General features: G+C 39.6%; 1 protein-coding gene across 1 annotated transcript in view; it reads left to right on the top strand.

Annotated features, from left to right (window-relative positions):
* Positions 1 to 24,416, top strand: part of LOC128662504 (hematopoietic lineage cell-specific protein-like) — a 783,082-nt gene that overhangs the window by 617,533 nt on the left and 141,133 nt on the right. The window contains 1 exon segment of the mRNA XM_053716283.1: positions 12,869 to 12,955. Coding sequence (XP_053572258.1) covers positions 12,869 to 12,955 — 87 coding nt within the window.

Raw genomic sequence — 24,416 nt, 5'->3', positions numbered from 1 at the left:
CTGATATGTTAGTAGTTAGAGGTGCTCTAGATGCACATGTGAGACTGATATGTTAGTTGTTAGATGCGTTATAGATGCACATGTGAGACTGATATGTTAGTTGTTAGATGCACTATAGATGCACATGTGAGACTGATATGTTAGTTGTTAGAGGCACTATAGATGCACATGTGAGCCTGATATGTTAGTTGTTAGATGCACTATAGATGCACATGTGAGACTTTATATGTTAGTAGTTAGAGGTGCTATAGATGCACATGTGAGACTGATAGGTTAGTTGTTAGATGCGTTATAGATGCACATGTGAGACTGATATGTTAGTTGTTAGATACGCTATAGATGCACATGTGAGACTGATATGTTAGTTGTTAGATGCACTATAGATGCACATGTGAGACTGATATGTTAGTTGTTAGAGGCACAATAGATGCACATGTGAGACTGATATGTTAGTTGTTAGATAGGCTATAGATGCACATGTGAGACTGATATGTTAGTTGTTAGATAGGCTATAGATGCACATGTGAGACTGATATGTTAGTTGTTAGATGCACTATAGATGCACATGTGAGACTGATATGTTAGTTGTTAGAGGCGCTATAGATGCACATGTGAGACTGATATGTTAGTTGTTAGATGCGTTATAGATGCACATGTGAGACTGATATGTTAGTAGTTAGAGGTGCTATAGATGCACATGTGAGACTGATATGTTAGTTGTTAGATGCGTTATAGATGCACATGTGAGACTGATATGTTAGTTGTTAGATACGCTATAGATGCACATGTGAGACTGATATGTTAGTTGTTAGATGCACTATAGATGCACATGTGAGACTGATATGTTAGTTGTTAGAGGCACTATAAATTTACATGTGAGACTGATATGTTAGTTGTTAGATGCACTATAGATGCACATATGAGACTGATATATTAGTTGTTAGATAGTCTATAGATGCACATGTGAGACTGATATGTTAGTTGTTAGAGGCGCTATAGATGCACATGTGAGACTGATATGTTAGTTGTTAGAGGCGCTATAGATGCACATGTGAGACTGATATGTTAGTTGTTAGAGGCGCTATAGATGCACATGTGAGACTGATTTGTTAGTAGTTAGAGGTGCTATAGATACACATGTGAGACTGATAGGTTAGTTGTTAGAGGCACTATAGATGCACATGTGAGAGTGATATGTTAGTTGTTAGAGGTGCTATAGATGCACATGTGAGACTGATATGTTAGTTGTTAGATGCACTATAGATGCACATGTGAGAGTGATATGTTAGTTGTTAGAGGCGCTATAGATGCACATGTGAGACTGATATGTTAGTTGTTAGATGCACTATAGATGCACATGTGAGACTGATATGTTAGTTGTTAGATGCACTATAGATGCACATGTGAGACTGATGTGTTAGTTGTTAGACGTGCTATTGATGCACATGTGAGACTGATATGTTAGTTGTTAGAGGCACTATAGATGCACATGTGAGACTGATATGTTAGTTGTTAGATGCACTATAGATGCACATGTGAGACTGATATGTTAGTTGTTAGATGCACTATAGATGCACATGTGAGACTGATATGTTAGTTGTTAGATGCACTATAGATGCACATGTGAGACTGATATGTTAGTTGTTAGAGGCGCTATAGATGCACATGTGAGACTGATATGTTAGTTGTTAGAGGTGCTATAGATGCACATGTGAGACTGATATGTTAGTTGTTAGAGGCGCTATAGATGCACATGTGAGACTGATAGGTTAGTTGTTAGAGGCGCTATAGATGCACATGTGAGACTGATATGTTAGTTGTTAGAGGTGCTATAGATACACATGTGAGACTGATATGTTAGTTTTTAGATGCACTATAGATTCTCATGTGAGACTGATATGTTAGTAGTTAGAGGTGCTATAGATGCACATGTGAGACTGATATGTTAGTTGTTAGATGTGCTATAGATGCACATGTGAGACTGATATGTTAGTTGTTAGAGGCACTATAGATGCACATGTGAGACTGATATGTTAGTTGTTAGATGCGCTATAGATGCACATGTGAGACTGATATGTTAGTTGTTAGAGGCGCTATAGATGCACATGTGAGACTGATATGTTAGTTGTTAGAGGTGCTATAGATGCACATGTGAGACTGATATGTTAGTTGTTAGATGCACTATAGATGCACATGTGAGACTGATATGTTAGTTGTTAGAGGCACAATAGATGTACATGTGAGACTGATATGTTAGTTGTTAGAGGTGCTATAGATGCACATGTCAGACTGATATGTTAGTTGTTAGAGGCACTATAGATGCACATGTGAGACTGATATGTTAGTTGTTAGAGGCGCTATAGATGCACATGTGAGACTAATATGTTAGTTGTTAGAGGCACTATAGATGCACATGTGAGACTGATATGTTAGTTGTTAGATGCGTTATAGATGCACAAGTGAGACTGATATGTTAGTTGTTAGAGGCACTATAGATACACAAGTGAGACTGATATGTTAGTTGTTAGATGCACTATAGATGCACATGTGAGACTGATATGTTAGTTGTTAGAGGCACAATAGATGTACATGTGAGACTGATATGTTAGTTGTTAGAGGTGCTATAGATGCACATGTCAGACTGATATGTTAGTTGTTAGAGGCACTATAGATGCACATGTGAGACTGATATGTTAGTTGTTAGAGGCGCTATAGATGCACATGTGAGACTAATATGTTAGTTGTTAGAGGCACTATAGATGCACATGTGAGACTGATATGTTAGTTGTTAGATGCGTTATAGATGCACAAGTGAGACTGATATGTTAGTTGTTAGAGGCGCTATAGATGCACATGTGAGACTGATAGGTTAGTTGTTAGATGCACTATAGATGCACATGTGAGACTGATATGTTAGTTGTTAGAGGCACTATAGATGCACATGTGAGACTGATATGTTAGTTGTTAGATGCACTATAGATGCACATGTGAGACTGATATGTTAGTTGTTAGATGCACTATAGATGCACATGTGAGACTGATATGTTAGTTGTTAGATGCACTATAGATGCACATGTGAGACTGATATGTTAGTTGTTAGATGCACTATAGATGCACATGTGAGACTGATATGTTAGTTGTTAGAGGCGCTATAGATGCACATGTGAGACTGATATGTTAGTTGTTAGATGCGCTATAGATGCACATGTGAGACTGATATGTTAGTTGTTAGAGGCGCTATAGATGTACATGTGAGACTGATATGTTAGTTGTTAGAGGCGCTATAGATGCACATGTGAGACTGATATGTTAGTTGTTAGATGCGCTATAGATGCACATGTGAGACTGATATTTTAGTTGTTAGAGGTGCTATAGATGCACATGTGAGACTGATATGTTAGTTGTTAGATGCGCTATAGATGCACATGTGAGACTGATATGTTAGTTGTTAGATGCGCTATAGATGCACATGTGAGACTGATATGTTAGTTGTTAGAGGTGCTATAGATGCACATGTGAGACTGATATGTTAGTTGTTAGATGCGCTATAGATGCACATGTGAGATTGATATTTTAGTTGTTAGAGGTGCTATAGATGCACATGTGAGACTGATATGTTAGTTGTTAGAGGCACTATAGATGCACATGTGAGACTGATATGTTAGTTGTTAGAGGCATTATAGATGCACATGTGAGACTGATATGTTAGTTGTTAGATGCATTATAGATGCACATGTGAGACTGATAGGTTAGTTGTTAGAGGCGCTATAGATGCACATGTGAGACTGATATGTTAGTTGTTAGAGGCGCTATAGATGCACATGTGAGACTGATAGGTTAGTTGTTAGATGCACTATAGATGCACATGTGAGACTGATAGGTTAGTTGTTAGATGCGCTATAGATGCACATGTGAGACTGATATGTTAGTTGTTAGATGCGCTATAGATGCACATGTGAGACTGATATGTTAGTTGTTAGATGCACTATAGATGCACATGTGAGACTGATATGTTAGTTGTTAGAGGCACTATAGATGCACATGTGAGACTGATATGTTAGTTGTTAGAGGTGCTATAGATGCACATGTGAGACTGATATGTTAGTTGTTAGAGGCACTATAGATGCACATGTGAGACTGATATATTAGTTGTTAGATGCACTATAGATGCACATGTGAGACTGATATGTTAGTTGTTAGAGGCGCTATAGATGTACATGTGAGACTGATATGTTAGTTGTTAGATGCGTTATAAATGCACATGTGAGACTGATATGTTAGTTGTTAGAGGCGCTATAGATGCACATGTGAGACTGATAGGTTAGTTGTTAGATGCACTATAGATGCACATGTGAGACTGATAGGTTAGTTGTTAGATGCGCTATAGATGCACATGTGAGACTGATATGTTACTTGTTAGAGGCGCTATAGATGCACATGTGAGACTGATATTTTAGTTGTTAGATGCACTATAGATGCACATGTGAGACTGATATGTTAGTTGTTAGAGGCACTATAGATGCACATGTGAGACTGATATGTTAGTTGTTAGAGGCACTATAGATGCACATATGAGACTGATATGTTAGTTGTTAGAGGCACTATAGATGCACATGTGAGACTGATATGTTAGTTGTTAGAGGCGCTATAGATGCACATGTGAGACTGATATGTTAGTTGTTAGAGGCACTATAGATGCACATGTGAGACTGATAGGTTAGTTGTTAGAGGCACTATAGATGCACATGTGAGACTGATAGGTTAGTTGTTAGATGCGCTATAGATGCACATGTGAGACTGATAGGTTAGTTGTTAGAGGCGCTATAGATGCACATGTGAGACTGATATGTTAGTTGTTAGAGGTGCTATAGATGCACATGTGAGACTGATATGTTAGTTGTTAGAGGCGCTATAGATGCACATGTGAGACTGATATGTTAGTTGTTAGAGGTGCTATAGATGCACATGTGAGACTGATATGTTAGTTGTTAGAGGCACTATAGATGCACATGTGAGACTGATAGGTTAGTTGTTAGATGCGCTATAGATGCACATGTGAGACTGATAGGTTAGTTGTTAGATGCGCTATAGATGCACATGTGAGACTGATATGTTAGTTGTTAGATGCACTATAGATGCACATGTGAGACTGATAGGTTAGTTGTTAGATGCGCTATAGATGCACATGTGAGACTGATATGTTAGTTGTTAGATGCACTATAGATGCACATGTGAGACTGATATGTTAGTTGTTAGATGCACTATAGATGCACAGGTGAGACTGATATGTTAGTTGTTAGATGCACTATAGATGCACATGTGAGACTGATATGTTTGTTGTTAGATGCAATATAGATGCACATGTGAGACTGATATGTTAGTTGTTAGATGCACTATAGATGCACATGTGAGAGTGATATGTTAGTTGTTAGAGGCGCTATAGATGCACATGTGAGACTGATATGTTAGTTGTTAGATGCACTATAGATGCACATGTGAGACTGATAGGTTAGTTGTTAGATGCGCTATAGATGCACATGTGAGACTGATATGTTAGTTGTTAGATGCGCTATAGATGCACATGTGAGACTGATATGTTAGTTGTTAGAGGCACTATAGATGCACATGTGAGACTGATATGTTAGTTGTTAGAGGCACTATAGATGCACATGTGAGACTGATATGTTAGTTGTTAGAGGCACTATAGATTCACATGTGAGACTGATATGTTAGTTGTTAGAGGCGCTATAGATGCACATGTGAGACTGATATGTTAGTTGTTAGATGCATTATAGATGCACATGTGAGACTGATATGTTAGTTGTTAGAGGTGCTATAGATGCACAGGTGATACTGATATGTTAGTTGTTAGAGGCACTATAGATGCACATGTGAGACTGATAGGTTAGTTGTTAGAGGCGCTATAGATGCACATGTGAGACTGATATGTTAGTTGTTAGATGCACTATAGATGCACATGTGAGACTGATATGTTAGTTGTTAGATGCGCTATAAATGCACATGTGAGACTGATATGTTAGTTGTTAGAGGCGCTATAGATGCACATGTGAGACTGATATGTTAGTTGTTAGATGCACTATAGATGCACATGTGAGACTGATATGTTAGTTGTTAGATGCACTATAGATGCACATGTGAGACTGATATGTTAGTTGTAAGAGGCGTTATAGATGCACATGTGAGACTGATATGTTAGTTGTTAGAGGTGCTATAGATGCACATGTGAAACTGATATTTTAGTTGTTAGAGGTGCTATAGATGCACATGTGAGACTGATATGTTAGTTGTTAGATGCACTATAGATGCACATGTGAGACTGGTATGTTAGTTGTTAGATGCACTATAGATGCACATGTGAGACTGATATTTTAGTTGTTAGAGGTGCTATAGATGCACATGTGAGACTGATAGGTTAGTTGTTAGATGCGCTATAGATGCACATGTGAAACTGATATGTTAGTTGTTAGAGGCACTATAGATGCACATGTGAGACTGATATGTTAGTTGTTAGATGCACTATAGATGCACATGTGAGACTGGTATGTTAGTTGTTAGATGCGCTATAAATGCACATGTGAAACTGATATGTTAGTTGTTAGATGCGCTATAAATGCACATGTGAGACTGATATGTTAGTTGTTAGATGCACTATAGATGCACATGTGAGACTGATATGTTAGTTGTTAGATGCGCTATACATGCACATGTGAGACTGATATGTTAGTTGTTAGATGCGCTATACATGCACATGTGAGACTGATATGTTAGTTGTTAGATGCACTATAGATGCACATGTGAGACTGATATGTTAGTTGTTAGATGCGCTATACATGCACATGTGAGACTGATATGTTAGTTGTTAGATGCGCTATACATGCACATGTGAGACTATTATGTTAGTTGTTAGATGCGTTATAGATGCACATGTGAGACTGATATGTTAGTTGTTAGAGGCACTATAGATGCACATGTGAGACTGATATGTTAGTTGTTAGAGGCACTATAGATGCACATGTGAGACTGATATGTTAGTTGTTAGAGGCACTATAGATGCACATGTGAGACTGATATGTTAGTTGTTAGAGGCGCTATAGATGCACATGTGAGACTGATATGTTAGTTGTTAGAGGCACTATAGATGCACATGTGAGACTGATATGTTAGTTGTTAGAGGCACTATAGATGCACATGTGAGACTGATATGTTAGTTGTTAGAGGCACTATAGATGCACATGTGAGACTGATATGTTAGTTGTTAGAGGCGCTATAGATGCACATGTGAGACTGATATGTTAGTTCTTAGAGGTGCTATAGATGCACATGTGAGACTGATATGTTAGTTGTTAGAGGCGCTATAGATGCACATGTGAGACTGATATGTTAATTTTTAGAGGCGCTATAGATGCACATGTGAGACTGATATGTTAGTTGTTAGAGGCGCTATAGATGCACATGTGAGACTGATATGTTAGTTGTTAGAGGCACTATAGATGCACATGTGAGACTGATATGTTAGTTGTTAGAGGCGCTATAGATGCACATGTGAGACTGATATGTTAGTTGTTAGATGCATTATAGATGCACATGTGAGACTGATATGTTAGTTGTTAGATGCACTATAGATGCACATGTGAGACTGATATGTTAGTTGTTAGAGGCGCTATAGATGCACATGTGAGACTGATAGGTTAGTTGTTAGAGGTGCTATAGATGCACATGTGAGACTGATATGTTAGTTGTTAGAGGTGCTATAGATGCACATGTGAAACTGATAGGTTAGTTGTTAGAGGTGCTATAGATGCACATGTGAGACTGATATGTTAGTTGTTAGAGGTGCTATAGATGCACATGTCAGACTGATATGTTAGTTGTTAGAGGTGCTATTGATGCTTAATTTTAAGATGCACATCTCTAGGACTCATGTTAGTTGTTAGAGGCGCTATAGATGTGCATTAGTGATGTCGCGAACATAAAAATTTGGGTTGGCGAACGCAAACTTCCGCAAATGTTCGCTTACCGGCAAACCGGGTGAACCCACAGGGACTCTTTCTGGCCACTATAGTGATGGAAAAGTTGTTTCAAGGGGACTAACGCCTGGACTGTGGCATGCCGGAGGGGGATTCATGGCAAAACTCCCATGGAAAATTACATAGTTGATGCAGAGTCTGGTTTTAATCCATAAAGGGCATAAATCACCTAACATTCCTAAATTGTTTGGAATAACGTGCTTTAAAACATCAGGTATGATGTTGTATCGATCAGGTAGTGTAAGGGTTACGCCCGCTTCACAGTGACAGATCAAACTCCCGCAGCGGGTACAACATCATCATCATCACACCGTACGTCCATGTGTGTAATGCTGCCTGACTGAGACATATCCCTGTTATCTACATCCTCTGTCAATAATGGTTGCGCATCATTCATTTCTTCCAACTGATGTGTAAACAACTCCTCTGACAGATCAAGTGAAGCGGCTGTGGTGCTAGTGTTGGTGGTGGCGGCAGGAGGGTGAGTGGTAACTTGAGAGGTGCCCGAAGCTAAGCTGGAGGAGGATGGTGCGTCAAGGTTCCGAGCGGAAACTGTAGAAGATTGGGTGTCCTGTGTTAGCCAGTCAACTATGTCCTCAGAACTTTTCGAGTTCAGGGTACGTGGCCTCTGAACACTGGGCATTATTCTAGGGCCAAAGGGAATCACAGCACAACGACCACGACGGCCCCTGCGGGGTGGCCTGCCTCTGCCTGTCATTTTTTTTTCAATTAGTGGTACTATGTGTGCAAGCTACTGTGACAACAGATATGAGTGGCACTGTGCACTGGCAGAAGTTGGCAGAGTAAACGATGTAGGCCTGACACACACACTTGCAGACAACTAACTGCTATTCAATCTATTACAGTCAAAATCATATTTTTTTTTTTTAATGTACACTACTGTTACACCAGATATGAGTTACACTGGGGTGACACTGTGCCCTGGCAGGCACTGAAACGCACACGTGTGAAGGAAACTGACTGCTATTATTTAACACAGTCAAAAAAGTGTTGTTTTTTTTAAATGTACACTACTGTTACACCAGATATGAGTTGCACTGGGGTGACACTGTGCCCTGGCAGGCCCTGGAAAATCTGTTACACATCTACAACGTGTTCTTTGCTTTTTTTGCAAGTTATAGGGAAATAAATACAAGAAGCACTTTGCTATTTCAAAACCACTTTTTTTCAAAATGAGCGCTAGTTACATTGTGACACTGATATCTGTCAGGAATCCCTGAATATCCCTTGACATGTATATATTTTTTTTTAGAAGACATCCCAAAGTATTGATCTAGGCCCATTTTGGTATATTTAATGCCACCATTTCACCGCCAAATGCGATCAAATAAAAAAAAATTGTTCACTTTTTCACAAACTTTAGGTTTCTCACAGAAATTATTTACAAACAACTTATGCAATTATGGCACAAATGGTTGTAAATGCTTCTCTGGGATCCCCTTTGTTCAGAAATAGCAGACATATATGGCTTTGGCATTGCTTTTTGGTAATTTGAAGGCTGCTAAATGCACCACACGTGTTTTATGCCCAGCAGTGAAGGGTTTAATTAGGGAGCATGTAGGGAGCTTGTAGAGTTAATTTTAGCTTTAGTGTAGTGTAGTAGACAACCCAAAGTATTGATCTAGGCCCATTTTGGTATATTTAATGCCACCATTTCACCACCAAATGCGATCAAATTTAAAAAAAACTTAAATTTTTTCGCAATTTTAGGTTTCTCACTGAAATTATTTACAAACAGCTTGTGCAATTATGGCACAAATGGTTGTAAATGCTTCTCTGGGATCCCCTTTGTTCAGAAATAGCAGACATATATGACTTTGGCGTTGCTGTCTGGTAATTAGAAGGCCGCTAAATGCTGCTGCGCATCACACGTGTATTATGGCTAGCAGTGAAGGGGTTAATTAGGTAGTTTGTAGGGAGCTTACAGGGTTAATTTTAGCTTTAGTGTAGAGATCAGCCTCCCACCTGACACATCAGACCCCCTGATCCCTCCCAAACAGCTCCCTTCCCTCCCCCACCCCACAATTGTCCCCGCCATCTTAAGTACTGGCAGAAAGTCTGCCAGTACTAAAATAAATGGTTTTTATGTTTTTTTTATTTTTTATAGCATATTTACATATGCTGTGGGGGGTAGCATCCCCCCCTTAGCCCCCAACCTCCCTGATCCCCCCCAAAACAGCTCTCTAACCCTCCCCATCTGCCTTATTGGCGGCCATCTTGGGTACTGGCAGCTGTCTGCTATTATTTCACAGTCAAAAAAGTGTTTTTTTTTTAAATGTACACTACTGTTACACCAGATATGAGTTGCACTGGGGTGACACTGTTTCCTGGCAGGCACTGAAACGCAAACGTGTGAAGGAAACTGACTGCTATTATTTAACACAGTCAAAAAAGTGTTTTTTTTTTTTAAATGTACACTACTGTTACACCAGATATGAGTTGCACTGGGATGACACTGTGCCCTGGCAGTCACTGAAACGCACACGTGTGAAGGAAACTGACTGCTATTATTTAACACAGTCAAAAAAGTGTTGTTATTTTTAAATCTACACTACTGTTACACCACATATGAGTTGCACTGGGGTGACACTGTGCCCTGGCAGGCACTGAAACGCACACGTGTGAAGGGAACTGACTGCTATTATTTCACAGTCAAAAAAGTGTTTTTTTTTTTAAATGTACACTACTGTTACACCAGATATGAGTTGCACTGGGATGACACTGTGCCCTGGCAGACATGCACTGAAATCCACACGTGTGAAGGAAACTGACTGCTATTATTTAACACAGTCAAAAAAGTGTTTTTTTTTTTAAATGTACACTACTGTTACACCAGATATGAGTTGCACTGGGGTGACACTGTGCCCTGGCAGGCACTGAAACGCACACATGTGAAGGAAACTGACTGCTATTATTTCACAGTCAAAAAGTGTTGTTTTTTTTTTTTTTTTAAATGTACACTACTGTTACACCAGATATGAGTGGTGGCACTGAATGTACATTAATGTTACACCAGATATGAGTGGTGGCACTGGGCAAGTGGGCACAGTATACGCTGTGAGCCTGACACACACGCTGGCAGGCAGGCAACTGCAATTAGATTACTCAGGAAAAAAAAAAAAGCAGACTGATGTTCTAGCCCTAAAAAGGGCTTTTTGGGGTGCTATCCTTACAGCAGAGATCAGATGAGTCCTTCAGGACTGTAGTGGACACTGAATACACTAGCCTAGCTATCGATTTCCCTATTAAATCAGCAGCAGCTACACTGTCCCTCCTCTCACTAAGAATGCAGCTTCCGAATGAATCTAAAATGGATGCTGTCCAGGAGGTAGGAGAGTCTGGGAGGGAGGGTCTGCCGCTGATTGGCTGGAATGTGTCTGCTGACTGTGAGGTACAGGGTCAAAGTATTACTCAATGATGACGAATAGGGGGCGGATCGAACATTGCATATGTTCGCCCGCCGCGGCGAACTCGAACATGCTATGTTCGCCGGGAACTGTTCGCCGGCGAACTATTCGCAACATCACTAATGTGCATCTCTGAGACTGTTAGACTAGTGCAGTGTGGTGTAGTGTGTGTGTGTTTTATAGTGTCTATTACAGTAGTGTTGTGTAGTGTGTGTGTGTGTTTTATAGTGTCTATTACAGCAGTGTGGTGTAGTGTGTGTGTGTGTGTGTTTTATAGTGTGTATTACAGTAGTGTGGTGTAGTGTGTGTATTTTATAGTGTGTATTAAAGCAGTGTGGTGTAGTGTGTGTGTGTTTTATAGTGTGTATTACAGCATTGTTGTGTAGTGTGTGTTTGTTTTATAGTGTGTATTACAGCAGTTTGGTGTAGTGTGTGTGTGTTTTATAGTGTGTATTACAGCAGTGTGGTGTAGCGTGTGTGTGTTTTATAGTGCGTATTACAGCAGTGTGGTGTAGCGTGTGTGTGTGTTATAGTGTGTATTACAGTAGTGTGGTGTAGTGTGTTTTATAGTGTGCATTACAGCAGTGTGGTGTAGTGTGTGTGTGTTTTATAATGTGTATTACAGCAGTTTGGTGTAGTGTGTGTGTATTTTATAGTGTGTATTACAGCAGTGTGGTGTAGCGTGTGTGTGTTTTATAGTGCGTATTACAGCAGTGTGGTGTAGCGTGTGTGTGTGTTATAGTGTGTATTACAGTAGTGTGGTGTAGTGTGTTTTATAGTGTGCATTACAGCAGTGTGGTGTAGTGTGTGTGTGTTTTATAATGTGTATTACAGCAGTTTGGTGTAGTGTGTGTGTATTTTATAGTGTGTATTACAGCAGTGTGGTGTAGCGTGTGTGTGTTTTATAGTGCGTATTACAGCAGTGTGGTGTAGCGTGTGTGTGTGTTATAGTGTGTATTACAGTAGTGTGGTGTAGTGTGTTTTATAGTGTGCATTACAGCAGTGTGGTGTAGTGTGTGTGTGTTTTATAATGTGTATTACAGCAGTTTGGTGTAGTGTGTGTGTATTTTATAGTGTGTATTACAGCAGTGTGGTGTAGCGTGTGTGTGTGTGTTTTATAGTGTGTATTACAGCAGTGTGGTGTAGTATGTGTGTTTTATAGTGTGTATTACAGCAGTGTGGTGTAGCGTGTGTGTGTGTTTTATAGTGTGTATTACAGCAGTGTGGTGTAGCGTGTGTGTGTGTTTTATAGTATGTATTACAGCAGTGTGGTGTAGTATGTGTGTTTTATAGTGTGTATTACAGCAGTGTGTGATGTTATAAAGCAGATAACACAGTACTATGTGTATTTGAGGATGTTTGTAATAGAACAAATACCTATTTATATTGCAGCCTGTTGTGACGCCCAGCGAGTGTCCTGCTCCAGTCCCCAGGCCTCGTGTGTCTGTGTTTGCCGCGCAGGAACATGCTGCCCCGCAGGTAAGGGCCTCTTCAGTTGGTCTTAGGTATAAGTGGATACGTCAGTTTTATTTATAGTGACAGCACTCAGTTACTATAAGTTATCCGCCCTATGTCAATGTCTTCCACTGTCCTAGGCATCAGATAAGTGCAGCGTTAGTACTGCTCACCTGTTTTACATGCCTCAGGGTTACGTCAGAGGTTCCCAAAAGCTTCATCACAAAATACCAGTAGATCTCTCTGGAGCAACCAGCAGATCCCTCAGGAGCAACCAGTAGATCCCTCAGGAGCAACTAACAATATTTCCCAACTCCCTATGTAGCCGTATGTTGTAGAGATATTACGACCTGTGTTTTGCACAGTGTTTTTTATACAGTTAAGTGGTCTGTGAACATCCAGTCTTTATAGAAGTATCCAATAATAATTGTAAAACCGCATTTATGTTAAAGGGACACTAAACCCCAAAAAATTTCTTTCATGTAATTGGCAATTGGCTAGTCCATGAGCTAGTGAAGTATGGGATATACATTCCTACCAGGAGGGGCAAAGTTTCCCAAACCTCAAAATGCCTATAAATACACCCCTCACCACACCCACAATTCAGTTTTACAAACTTTGCCTCCTATGGAGGTGGTGAAGTAAGTTTGTGCTAGATTCTACGTTGATATGCGCTTCGCAGCAGGCTGGAGCCCGGTTTTCCTCTCAGTGTGCAGTGAATGACAGAGGGATGTGAAGGGAGTATTACCTATTGAATGCAATGGTCTTCCTAACGGGGATCTATTTCATAGCTTCTCTGTTATCGGTCGTAGAGATTCATGTCTTACCTCCCTTTTCAGATCGACGATATACTCTTATATATACCATTTCCTCTACTGATTCTCGTTTCAGTACTGGTTTGGCTATCTGCTATATGTAGATGAGTGTCTTTTGGTAAGTATATTTCCTTTTATTTATGACACTCTCAGCTATGGTTTGTCACTTTAAATATAAAGTTCTAAATATATGTTTTATACTTATATTTGCCATGATTCAGGTTAATCAGTATATTTCCTTCTTACAGACTGTCAGTTTCATTTTGGGAAATGCATATGGAAAAATTATTTCTTACCTGAAAATCTTTCAAATTGACTTTCTTTTCTAAATTGTGGGCTGTTAGGCTCGCGGGAGCCCAAAATGCTATAATTTATCACGTCTTTTTTGGCGCAAGAATTACGTTTGTTGATGTAATGATGTAATTTCTGGCGTCTTAGTTGGCGCCGAGAGTTTTCACGTAGTTGCGTCATCTATGACGCTCGTGTTTGTTGCAGATGTTTTTGGCGCCAAAAAATATTTTGTCAGTTGTGGGCGTCATACTTGGCGCCAGATTTTTGACATTATTTAAGTCATGATTTCATTTTGCTTCTGGTTTCCAGAGGCTTATTCTGTTTGCATTTTTTCCCATTCCTGAAACTGTCATATAAGGATATTGATAATTTTGCTTTATAGGTTGTTTTTTCTATTACATATTGCAAGATGTCTCAATCTGACCCTGTCTCAGAATCTACTTCTGGAATGCTGCTGCCTGATTTCGGTTCTACCAAAGCTAAGTGCATTTGTTGTAAACTTGTGGTAACTGTTCCTCCGGCTGTAGTTTGTGTTAGTTGTCATGATAAACTTTCAAAAGCAGACAATATTTCCATTAGTAGTAATCCATTACCTGTTGTTGTTCCTTCAACATCTAATGTTCAGGATATTCCTGTTAATGTGAGAGAATTTGTTTCTAATTCTATTCAGAAGGCCCTGTCTGTTATACCACCTTCTAATAAACGTAAAAGGTCTTTTAAAACTTCTCATAAATTCGATACATTTTTAAATGACCAACAGGATTCTGATTTATCTATCTCTGATGTATGTATGTATTGGGTACTTGTAAAGTGCGGCTAATCACCCGTAAAGGTCTCAAGGCGCTGCTCATTTTATCTACCTTGGAAGGATGAAAGGCTGAGTGGACCTCGCCGGGGATCGAACCTGCAACCCTTGGGTTGCTACAGAGCTCAGTCACAGTGCCTTAGCATGCTAAGCTATCTGTCTATCTGATGAGGATGTATCTGGTTCAGAAGATTCTGCCTCAGATATTGACACTGATAAAACTTCATATTTATTTAAAATGGAGTATATTCGTTCTTTATTAAAAGAGGTGTTGATTGCATTAGATATGGAGGAGACTAGTCCTCTTGATATTAAAAACAGTAAACGTTTAAATTCGGTTTTTAAACCTCATGTAGTTATTCCAGAGGTTTTTCCAGTTCCTGATGCTATTTCAGATGTAATTTCTAAGGAATGGAATAGTCTGGGTACTTCATTTACTCCTTCTTCAAGGTTTAAGAAACTGTACCCTTTACCGACTGATAGATTGGTGTTTTGGGAAAAGATCCCCAAAGTTGATGGGGCTATCTCTACTCTTGCAAAGCGTACTATTATTCCTACGTCAGATAGTACTTCTTTTAAAGATCCTTTAGATAGGAAGTTTGAATCTTATCTAAGGAAGGCTTATTTATGTTCAGGTCATCTTGTTAGGCCTGCTATTTCTTTGGCTGATGTTGCTGCGGCTTCAACTTTTTGGTTGGAAACTTTAGCACAACAAGTACCAGATCCTAATGTGTATAGCTTTAATGACCCAAATAACACTTATGATTGAGTGAACAAAAGTTATAATAAAGTCTCCTTATTTCTTGAATTTCTGTAAATATAGTTTGAACATTTAGCATTGCTGATATATATATATATATATATATATATATATATATATATATGTTGTGTTCCTTACGAATTACCCCTTATATTATAACTTAACATAAGGGGATGTGAGTAAGGGTTTAATATTGATACAAAGCTTATATATTGCCATTCCTTTAAGCAACAAAGTAAACTTTAGTACTCAGTACAAGTATGACAAGATATATATAAACTAGTTAACATAGATTTATATGACATTGGTGATTCGTGTGTTAATTGTGCAGTAAATGTATATACAAGTAAGACTCTCTGCAGATTATAGCAAAAATATATCACAATGCAGTCTCAGTACAAATGCTGTACTCACGAGGAGAATGGAGGATGCGGTCTGAGATCGGTTGAGACCGGAAGCAGCTGATGGTGACGTCACCCGGAGTTCTGTGAGGCTGTCAGGTCTGGAGATAGAGCGTAGTAGCAGAGGTAACTGCACAGGAAGCAGGGAGAGTGTTGTCAGAAAACACTGAGCAACAAGGTAGGCAGATACTGCAGGAGATATCCAGCTGAGGTTAATCCCTTAGTAGAAGGGGGAAGGTAACAGCTGAGTTCAGAAGCAGTGTAAGACAGGCTGATACAAGGGTGTGACCAGAATACCAAGCAATGTATTCTGGGAGCACCTAGACTTTGTAGGATTATGGGATAAATGTCTTAAAGGCACAGTACACATTACAGATCACCCCTCCAAAGATGAACACCACTGGGGTTCATGGATGAGGACGTTCAGGATTCCGCCGATGAAATAAGGAAACCAAACGTGGAGCAGATAAATTCGAAGCCGGCTCCCAAGAATCGTCGTCAGAGGTGTATCCCTTCCAACGAATTAGATATTGCAATCTCCCGGACACCTTTCGGGAATCCAGGATACTCTGTACTTCAAATTCACGTTCTGGCTCAATGGGAGGTACCACAGGAAACTGATCCACCACTGTTCGTAATGATTTGTACGGTTTCAAGAGGGACACATGGAAAGTGGGGTGTATTTTATAGTGACTAGGCAGCTCCAAAGTTACAGCATTTTGATTGATCACTTTTTGCACAGGGAAAGGTCCTATGAAGAAACTATTAAATTTTTTCGAGGGAGCAGTCAAACGTAGGTGCTTTGTGGACAACCATACCAGATCTCCTGGTTTGTACTCGGGTGACGGTTGGCGCCGTAAATCATAAAACTTTTTCTGTCTGTCTTTTGATGCCTTTATGTGATTTGCAGTTATTGTGAAGGTTTCAGCAATAGTATTAACCAAGTCATTAACGACTGGGGAACTATTTTCTCTTTGCTCAAGATAATTGAAAGTGGGATGAAACCCAAAGTTGGTAAAAAAAGGGGTACTTTTGGTTGAAGAGTTCAAGGAATTATTGTGAGCAAATTCTGCCAATGGCAGTAGATCTGCCCAATTATCTTGTTGTTGAGTGGAAAAACATCTTAGATACTCTTCTAACCATTGATTTGTGCGCTCAGATTGGCCATTTGTCTGTGGATGGAAGGAGGTACTCAAGCGTCTAGTAATGTTTAATGTTCTACAAAGATCCTTCCATAAGTTTGAGGTAAATTGGGTTCCTCTGTCAGTTGTTATAGTCAGAGGTAACCCATGTAATTTGAAAACATTCTGAATGAATAAAGACGCAGTTTCCAAAGAAGTTGGTAACTTGTGGTACGGAATAAAATGGCACATCTTGTAAAAAAGATCTACCACTACTAAGATGGTATTGAAAGATTTAGATGGTGGTAGATCCACAATAAAATCAGCTGCTATATGTGTCCATGGCCTTTCTGGGATGGGCAAAGAAAGTAGCTGTCCATAAGGTTTTTGCCTATTAATTTTACATGTGGAACACGTTTCACAATGAGTGACATATTCTTGTACATCATTCCTCATTTTAGGCCACCAATAATTGCGTTTAATCAAATCATAAGTATGTTGTATTCCCTTAAGTGTTTGATTCTCAACTTGCAATTCTCTCAGCCCTTGACTAAGCTGATCTACTATTTGTCCTAAATTTAGTACTTGGTTATATAACTCCTGGGGATCCATCATTCTTTTTTAAGGCTTGGTATTTCCTGTAATGACCCAAATAACACTTATGATTGAGTGAACAAAAGTTATAATAAAGTCTCCTTATTTCTTGAATTTCTGTAAATATAGTTTGAACATTTAGCATTGCTGATATATATATATATATATATATATATATATATATATATATATATATATATATGTTGTGTTCCTTACGAATTACCCCTTATATTATAACTTAACATAAGGGGATGTGAGTAAGGGTTTAATATTGATACAAAGCTTATATATTGCCATTCCTTTAAGCAACAAAGTAAACTTTAGTACTCAGTACAAGTATGACAAGATATATATAAACTAGTTAACATAGATTTATATGACATTGGTGATTCGTGTGTTAATTGCGCAGTAAATGTATATACAAGTAAGACTCTCTGCAGATTATAGCAAAAATATATCACAATGCAGTCTCAGTACAAATGCTGTACTCACGAGGAGAATGGAGGATGCGGTCTGAGATCGGTTGAGACCGGAAGCAGCTGATGGTGACGTCACCCGGAGTTCTGTGAGGCTGTCAGGTCTGGAGATAGAGCGTAGTAGCAGAGGTAACTGCACAGGAAGCAGGGAGAGTGTTGTCAGAAAACACTGAGCAACAAGGTAGGCAGATACTGCAGGAGATATCCAGCTGAGGTTAATCCCTTAGTAGAAGGGGGAAGGTAACAGCTGAGTTCAGAAGCAGTGTAAGACAGGCTGATACAAGGGTGTGACCAGAATACCAAGCAATGTATTCTGGGAGCACCTAGACTTTGTAGGATTATGGGATAAATGTCTTAAAGGCACAGTACACATTACAGATCACCCCTCCAAAGATGAACACCACTGGGGTTCATGGATGAGGACGTTCAGGATTCCGCCGATGAAATAAGGAAACCAAACGTGGAGCAGATAAATTCGAAGCCGGCTCCCAAGAATCGTCGTCAGAGGTGTATCCCTTCCAACGAATTAGATATTGCAATCTCCCGGACACCTTTCGGGAATCCAGGATACTCTGTACTTCAAATTCACGTTCTGGCTCAATGGGAGGTACCACAGGAAACTGATCCACCACTGTTCGTAATGATTTGTACGGTTTCAAGAGGGACACATGGAAAGTGGGGTGTATTTTATAGTGACTAGGCAGCTCCAAAGTTACAGCATTTTGATTGATCACTTTTTGCACAGGGAAAGGTCCTATGAAGAAACTATTAAATTTTTTCGAGGGAGCAGTCAAACGTAGGTGCTTTGTGGACAACCATACCAGATCTCCTGGTTTGTACTCGGGTGACGGTTGGCGCCGTAAATCATAAAACTTTTTCTGTCTGTCTTTTGATGCCTTTATGTGATTTGCAGTTATTGTGAAGGTTTCAGCAATAGTATTAACCAAGTCATTAACGACTGGGGAACTATTTTCTCTTTGCTCAAGATAATTGAAAGTGGGATGAAACCCAAAGTTGGTAAAAAAAGGGGTACTTTTGGTTGAAGAGTTCAAGGAATTATTGTGAGCAAATTCTGCCAATGGCAGTAGATCTGCCCAATTATCTTGTTGTTGAGTGGAAAAACATCTTAGATACTCTTCTAACCATTGATTTGTGCGCTCAGATTGGCCATTTGTCTGTGGATGGAAGGAGGTACTCAAGCGTCTAGTAATGTTTAATGTTCTACAAAGATCCTTCCATAAGTTTGAGGTAAATTGGGTTCCTCTGTCAGTTGTTATAGTCAGAGGTAACCCATGTAATTTGAAAACATTCTGAATGAATAAAGACGCAGTTTCCAAAGAAGTTGGTAACTTGTGGTACGGAATAAAATGGCACATCTTGTAAAAAAGATCTACCACTACTAAGATGGTATTGAAAGATTTAGATGGTGGTAGATCCACAATAAAATCAGCTGCTATATGCGTCCATGGCCTTTCTGGGATGGGCAAAGAAAGTAGCTGTCCATAAGGTTTTTGCCTATTAATTTTACATGTGGAACACGTTTCACAATGAGTGACATATTCTTGTACATCATTCCTCATTTTAGGCCACCAATAATTGCGTTTAATCAAATCATAAGTATGTTGTATTCCCTTAAGTGTTTGATTCTCAACTTGCAATTCTCTCAGCCCTTGACTAAGCTGATCTACTATTTGTCCTAAATTTAGTACTTGGTTATATAACTCCTGGGGATCCATCATTCTTTTTTAAGGCTTGGTATTTCCTGTAATGACCCAAATAACACTTATGATTGAGTGAACAAAAGTTATAATAAAGTCTCCTTATTTCTTGAATTTCTGTAAATATAGTTTGAACATTTAGCATTGCTGATATATATATATATATATATATATATATATATATATATGTATATGTTGTGTTCCTTACGAATTACCCCTTATATTATAACTTAACATAAGGGGATGTGAGTAAGGGTTTAATATTGATACAAAGCTTATATATTGCCATTCATTTAAGCAACAAAGTAAACTTTAGTACTCAGTACAAGTATGACAAGATATATATAAACTAGTTAACATAGATTTATATGACATTGGTGATTTGTGTGTTAATTGCGCAGTAAATGTATATACAAGTAAGACTCTCTGCAGATTATAGCAAAAATATATCACAATGAAGTCTCAGTACAAACGCTGTACTCACAAGGAGAATGGAGGATGCGGTCTGAGATCGGTTGAGACCGGAAGCAGCTGATGGTGACGTCACCCGGTGTTCTGTGAGGCTGTCAGGTCCGGAGATAAAGCGTAGTAGCAGAGGTAACCGCACAGGAAGCAGGGAGAGTGTTGTCAGAAACACTGAGCAACAAGGTAGGCAGATACAGCAGGAGATATCCAGCTGAGATTAATCCCTTAGTAGAAGGGGGAAGGTAACAGCTGAGTTCAGAAGCAGTGTAAGACAGGTTGATACAAGGGTGTGACCAGAATACCAAGCAATGTATTCTGGGAGCACCTAGACTTTGTAGGATTATGGGATAAATGTCTTAAAGGCACAGTACACATTACCATAGCATTGTTAAGCTAATTCAACATGCTAATAATTTCATTTGTGATGCCATTTTTTATATCATTAGAATTGATGTCAGGTATATGTCTTTAGCTATTTTAGCTAGAAGAGCTTTATGGCTTAAATCTTGGAATGCAGATATGACTTCTAAGTCAACGTTGCTATCTCTTTCTTTGCAAGGTAATAAATTATTTGGTTCTCCGTTGGATTCTTCTGTCACTGGGGGAAAGGGAGCCTTTTTGCCTCAGGATAAAAAATCTAAGGGTAAATTTAGGGCTGCTAACCGTTTTCGTTCCTTTCGTCAGAATAAGGAACAGAAACCTGACCCTTCCCCTAAAGGGATGGTTTCCAATTGGAAGCCTTCTCCAGTCTGGAATAAATCCAAGCCATTTAAAAAAATCAAAATCAGCCCCCAAGTCCGCATGAAGGTGCGGCCCTCATTCCAGCGCAGATTTCTCCTGTTAAGTGTGGTCAGTCCACGGGTCATCATTACTTCTGGGATATTAACTCCTCCCCAACAGGAAGTGCAAGAGGATTCACCCAGCAGAGCTGCTATATAGCTCCTCCCCTCTACGTCACCTCCAGTCATTCTCTTGCACCCAACGAATAGATAGGATGTGTGAGAGGACTGTGGTGATTATACTTAGTTTCATACCTTCAATCAAAAGTTTGTTATTTTATAATAGCACCGGAGTGTGTTATTCCTTCTCTGGTAGAATTTGAAGAAGAATCTACCTGAGTTTTTTCTATGATTTTAGCCCGCGTAGTTAAGATCATATTGCTGTTTCTCGGCCATCTGAGGAGAGGTAAACTTCAGATCAGGGGACAGCGGGCAGATTAATCTGCAAAGAGGTATGTAGCAGCTTATTATTTTCTGACAATGGAATTGATGAGAAAATTCTGCCATACCGATATAATGTAAACTCAGCCTTAAATACAGTAGCAGCAACTGGTATCAGGCTGTCATGTATGTATATTTTACACTTCAGTATTCTGGGGAATGGCACTTCACTGGAATTATACTGTATGCATATGACTTTAGCCTAATTTGCAGGGACTAGCAACAGGCTTTTTAATAACACTTAATTTATTTAATGTTAAACGTTTTTTGCTGGCATGTAAAATCGTTTAATTTTCTGAGGTACTGGGTGAAAAAATGTTTTGGGCACTATTTTTTTCCACTTGGCAGTCGTTTTATTTAATTTATGACAGTTTACTGATCTCTCTCACTGTTGTGTGTGAGGGGGAGGGGCCTTTTTTGGCGCTTTTGCTACGCATCAAAAAATTCAGTCAGAAGTTTGTTGTCTTCCCTGCATGATCCGGTTCATCTCTACAGAACTCAGGGGTCTTCAAAACTTGTTTTGAGGGAGGTAATCACTCACAACAGAGCTGTGAGATTGTAGTTGACTGTGATAAAAAACGTTTATTTCTGTATTTTTTTATTTATTTTTTCTGCTATCAGGGTTAGTTATCCTTTGCTAATGGGAGCAATCCTTTGCTAAAATTGTGTTTTTTTACAAAGATTTAATGCTATAACTTTTCAGTTTATTAATTTTCAACTGTCATAACTTTTTCTGTGCTTCTTATAGGCACAGTACGTTTTCATATTATAGTAAATTACTTGAAAAGTATTTCCAAGTTGCTAGTTTATTTGCTAGTGTGTTAAACATGTCTGATTCAGAGGAATATATCTGTGCTATATGTGCTAAAGCCAAAGTGGAGCCCAATAGAAATTTATGTACTAACTGCATTGATGCTACTTTAAATAAAAGTCAATCTGTACAAATTGAACATATTTCACCAAACAACGAGGGGAGAGTTATGCCGACTAACTCGCCTCACGTGTCAGTACCTGCATCTCCCGCTCGGGAGGTGCGTGATATTGTAGCGCCGAGTACATCTGGGCGGCCATTACAAATCACATTACAGGATATGGCTACTGTTATGACTGAAGTTTTGGCTAAATTACCAGAACTAAGAGGTAAGCGTGATCACTCTGGGGTGAGAACAGAGTGCGCTGATAATATTAGGGCCATGTCAGACACTGCGTCACAATTTGCAGAACATGAGGACGGAGAGCTTCATTCTGCGGGTGACGGTTCTGATCCAAACAAACTGGATTCAGATATTTCAAATTTTAAATTTAAGCTGGAAAACCTCTGTGTATTACTAGGGGAGGTGTTAGCGGCTCTGAATGATTGTAACACAGTTGCAATACCAGAGAAAATGTGTAGGTTGGATAAATATTTTGCGGTACCGTCGAGTACTGACGTTTTTCCTATACCTAAGAGACTTACTGAAATTGTTACTAAGGAGTGGGATAGACCCGGTGTGCCATTCTCACCCCCTCCGATATTTAGAAAGATGTTTCCAATAGACGCCACCACACGGGACTTATGGCAAACGGTCCCTAAGGTGGAGGGAGCAGTTTCTACTTTAGCTAAGCGTACCACTATCCCGGTGGAGGATAGCTGTGCCTTTTCAGATCCAATGGATAAAAAGTTAGAGGGTTACCTTAAGAAAATGTTTGTTCAACAAGGTTTTATATTGCAACCTCTTGCATGCATTGCGCCTGTCACGGCTGCAGCAGCATTTTGGTTTGAGTCTCTGGAAGAGACACTTGAATCAGCTCCATTAGATGAGATTACACACAAGCTTAAAGCCCTTAAGTTAGCTAACTCATTTATTTTGGATGCCGTAGTACATTTAACTAAACTTACGGCTAAGAATTCCGGATTCGCCATTCAGGCGCGCAGAGCACTGTGGCTAAAATCCTGGTCAGCTGACGTTACTTCTAAATCTAAATTGCTTAATATACCTTTCAAAGGGCAGACCTTATTCGGGCCCGGGTTGAAAGAAATTATCGCTGACATTATAGGAGGTAAAGGCCATGCCCTGCCTCAAGACAGAGCCAAACCTAAGGCTAGACAGTCTAATTTTCGTTCCTTTCGTAATTTCAAAGCAGGAGCAGCATCAACTTCCTCTGCACCAAAACAGGAAGGAGCTGTTGCTCGCTACAGACAAGGCTGGAGATCTAACCAGTCCTGGAACAAGGGCAAGCAGGCCAGGAAACCTGCTGCTGCCCCTAAGACAGCATGAATTGAGGGCCCCCGATCCGGGAACGGATCTAGTGGGGGGCAGACTTTCTCTCTTCGCCCAGGCTTGGGCAAGAGATGTCCAGGATCCCTGGGTGTTAGAGATCATATCTCAGGGATACCTTCTGGACTTCAAATCCTCTCCCCCAAGAGGGAGATTTCATCTGTCAAGGTTGTCAACAAACCAAATAAAGAAAGAGGCGTTTCTACGCTGCGTACAAGATCTTTTATTAATGGGAGTGATCCATCCGGTTCCGCGGTCGGAACAAGGACAAGGGTTTTACTCAAATCTGTTTGTGGTTCCCAAAAAAGAGGGAACTTTCAGGCCAATCTTGGATTTAAAGATCCTAAACAAATTCCTAAGAGTTCCATCGTTCAAAATGGAAACTATTCGGACAATTTTACCCATGATCCAAAAGGGTCAGTACATGACCACAGTGGATTTAAAGGATGCTTACCTTCACATACCGATTCACAAAGATCATTACCGGTATCTAAGGTTTGCCTTTCTAGACAGGCATTACCAGTTTGTAGCTCTTCCATTCGGATTGGCTACGGCTCCAAG

Source organism: Bombina bombina, chromosome 6, assembly GCF_027579735.1.
Source record: "Bombina bombina isolate aBomBom1 chromosome 6, aBomBom1.pri, whole genome shotgun sequence".
NCBI lineage: Eukaryota > Metazoa > Chordata > Amphibia > Anura > Bombinatoridae > Bombina > Bombina bombina.
The sequence above is the reverse complement of the archived record's forward strand: the minus strand, read 5'-3'. Positions and strand labels throughout refer to the sequence as shown.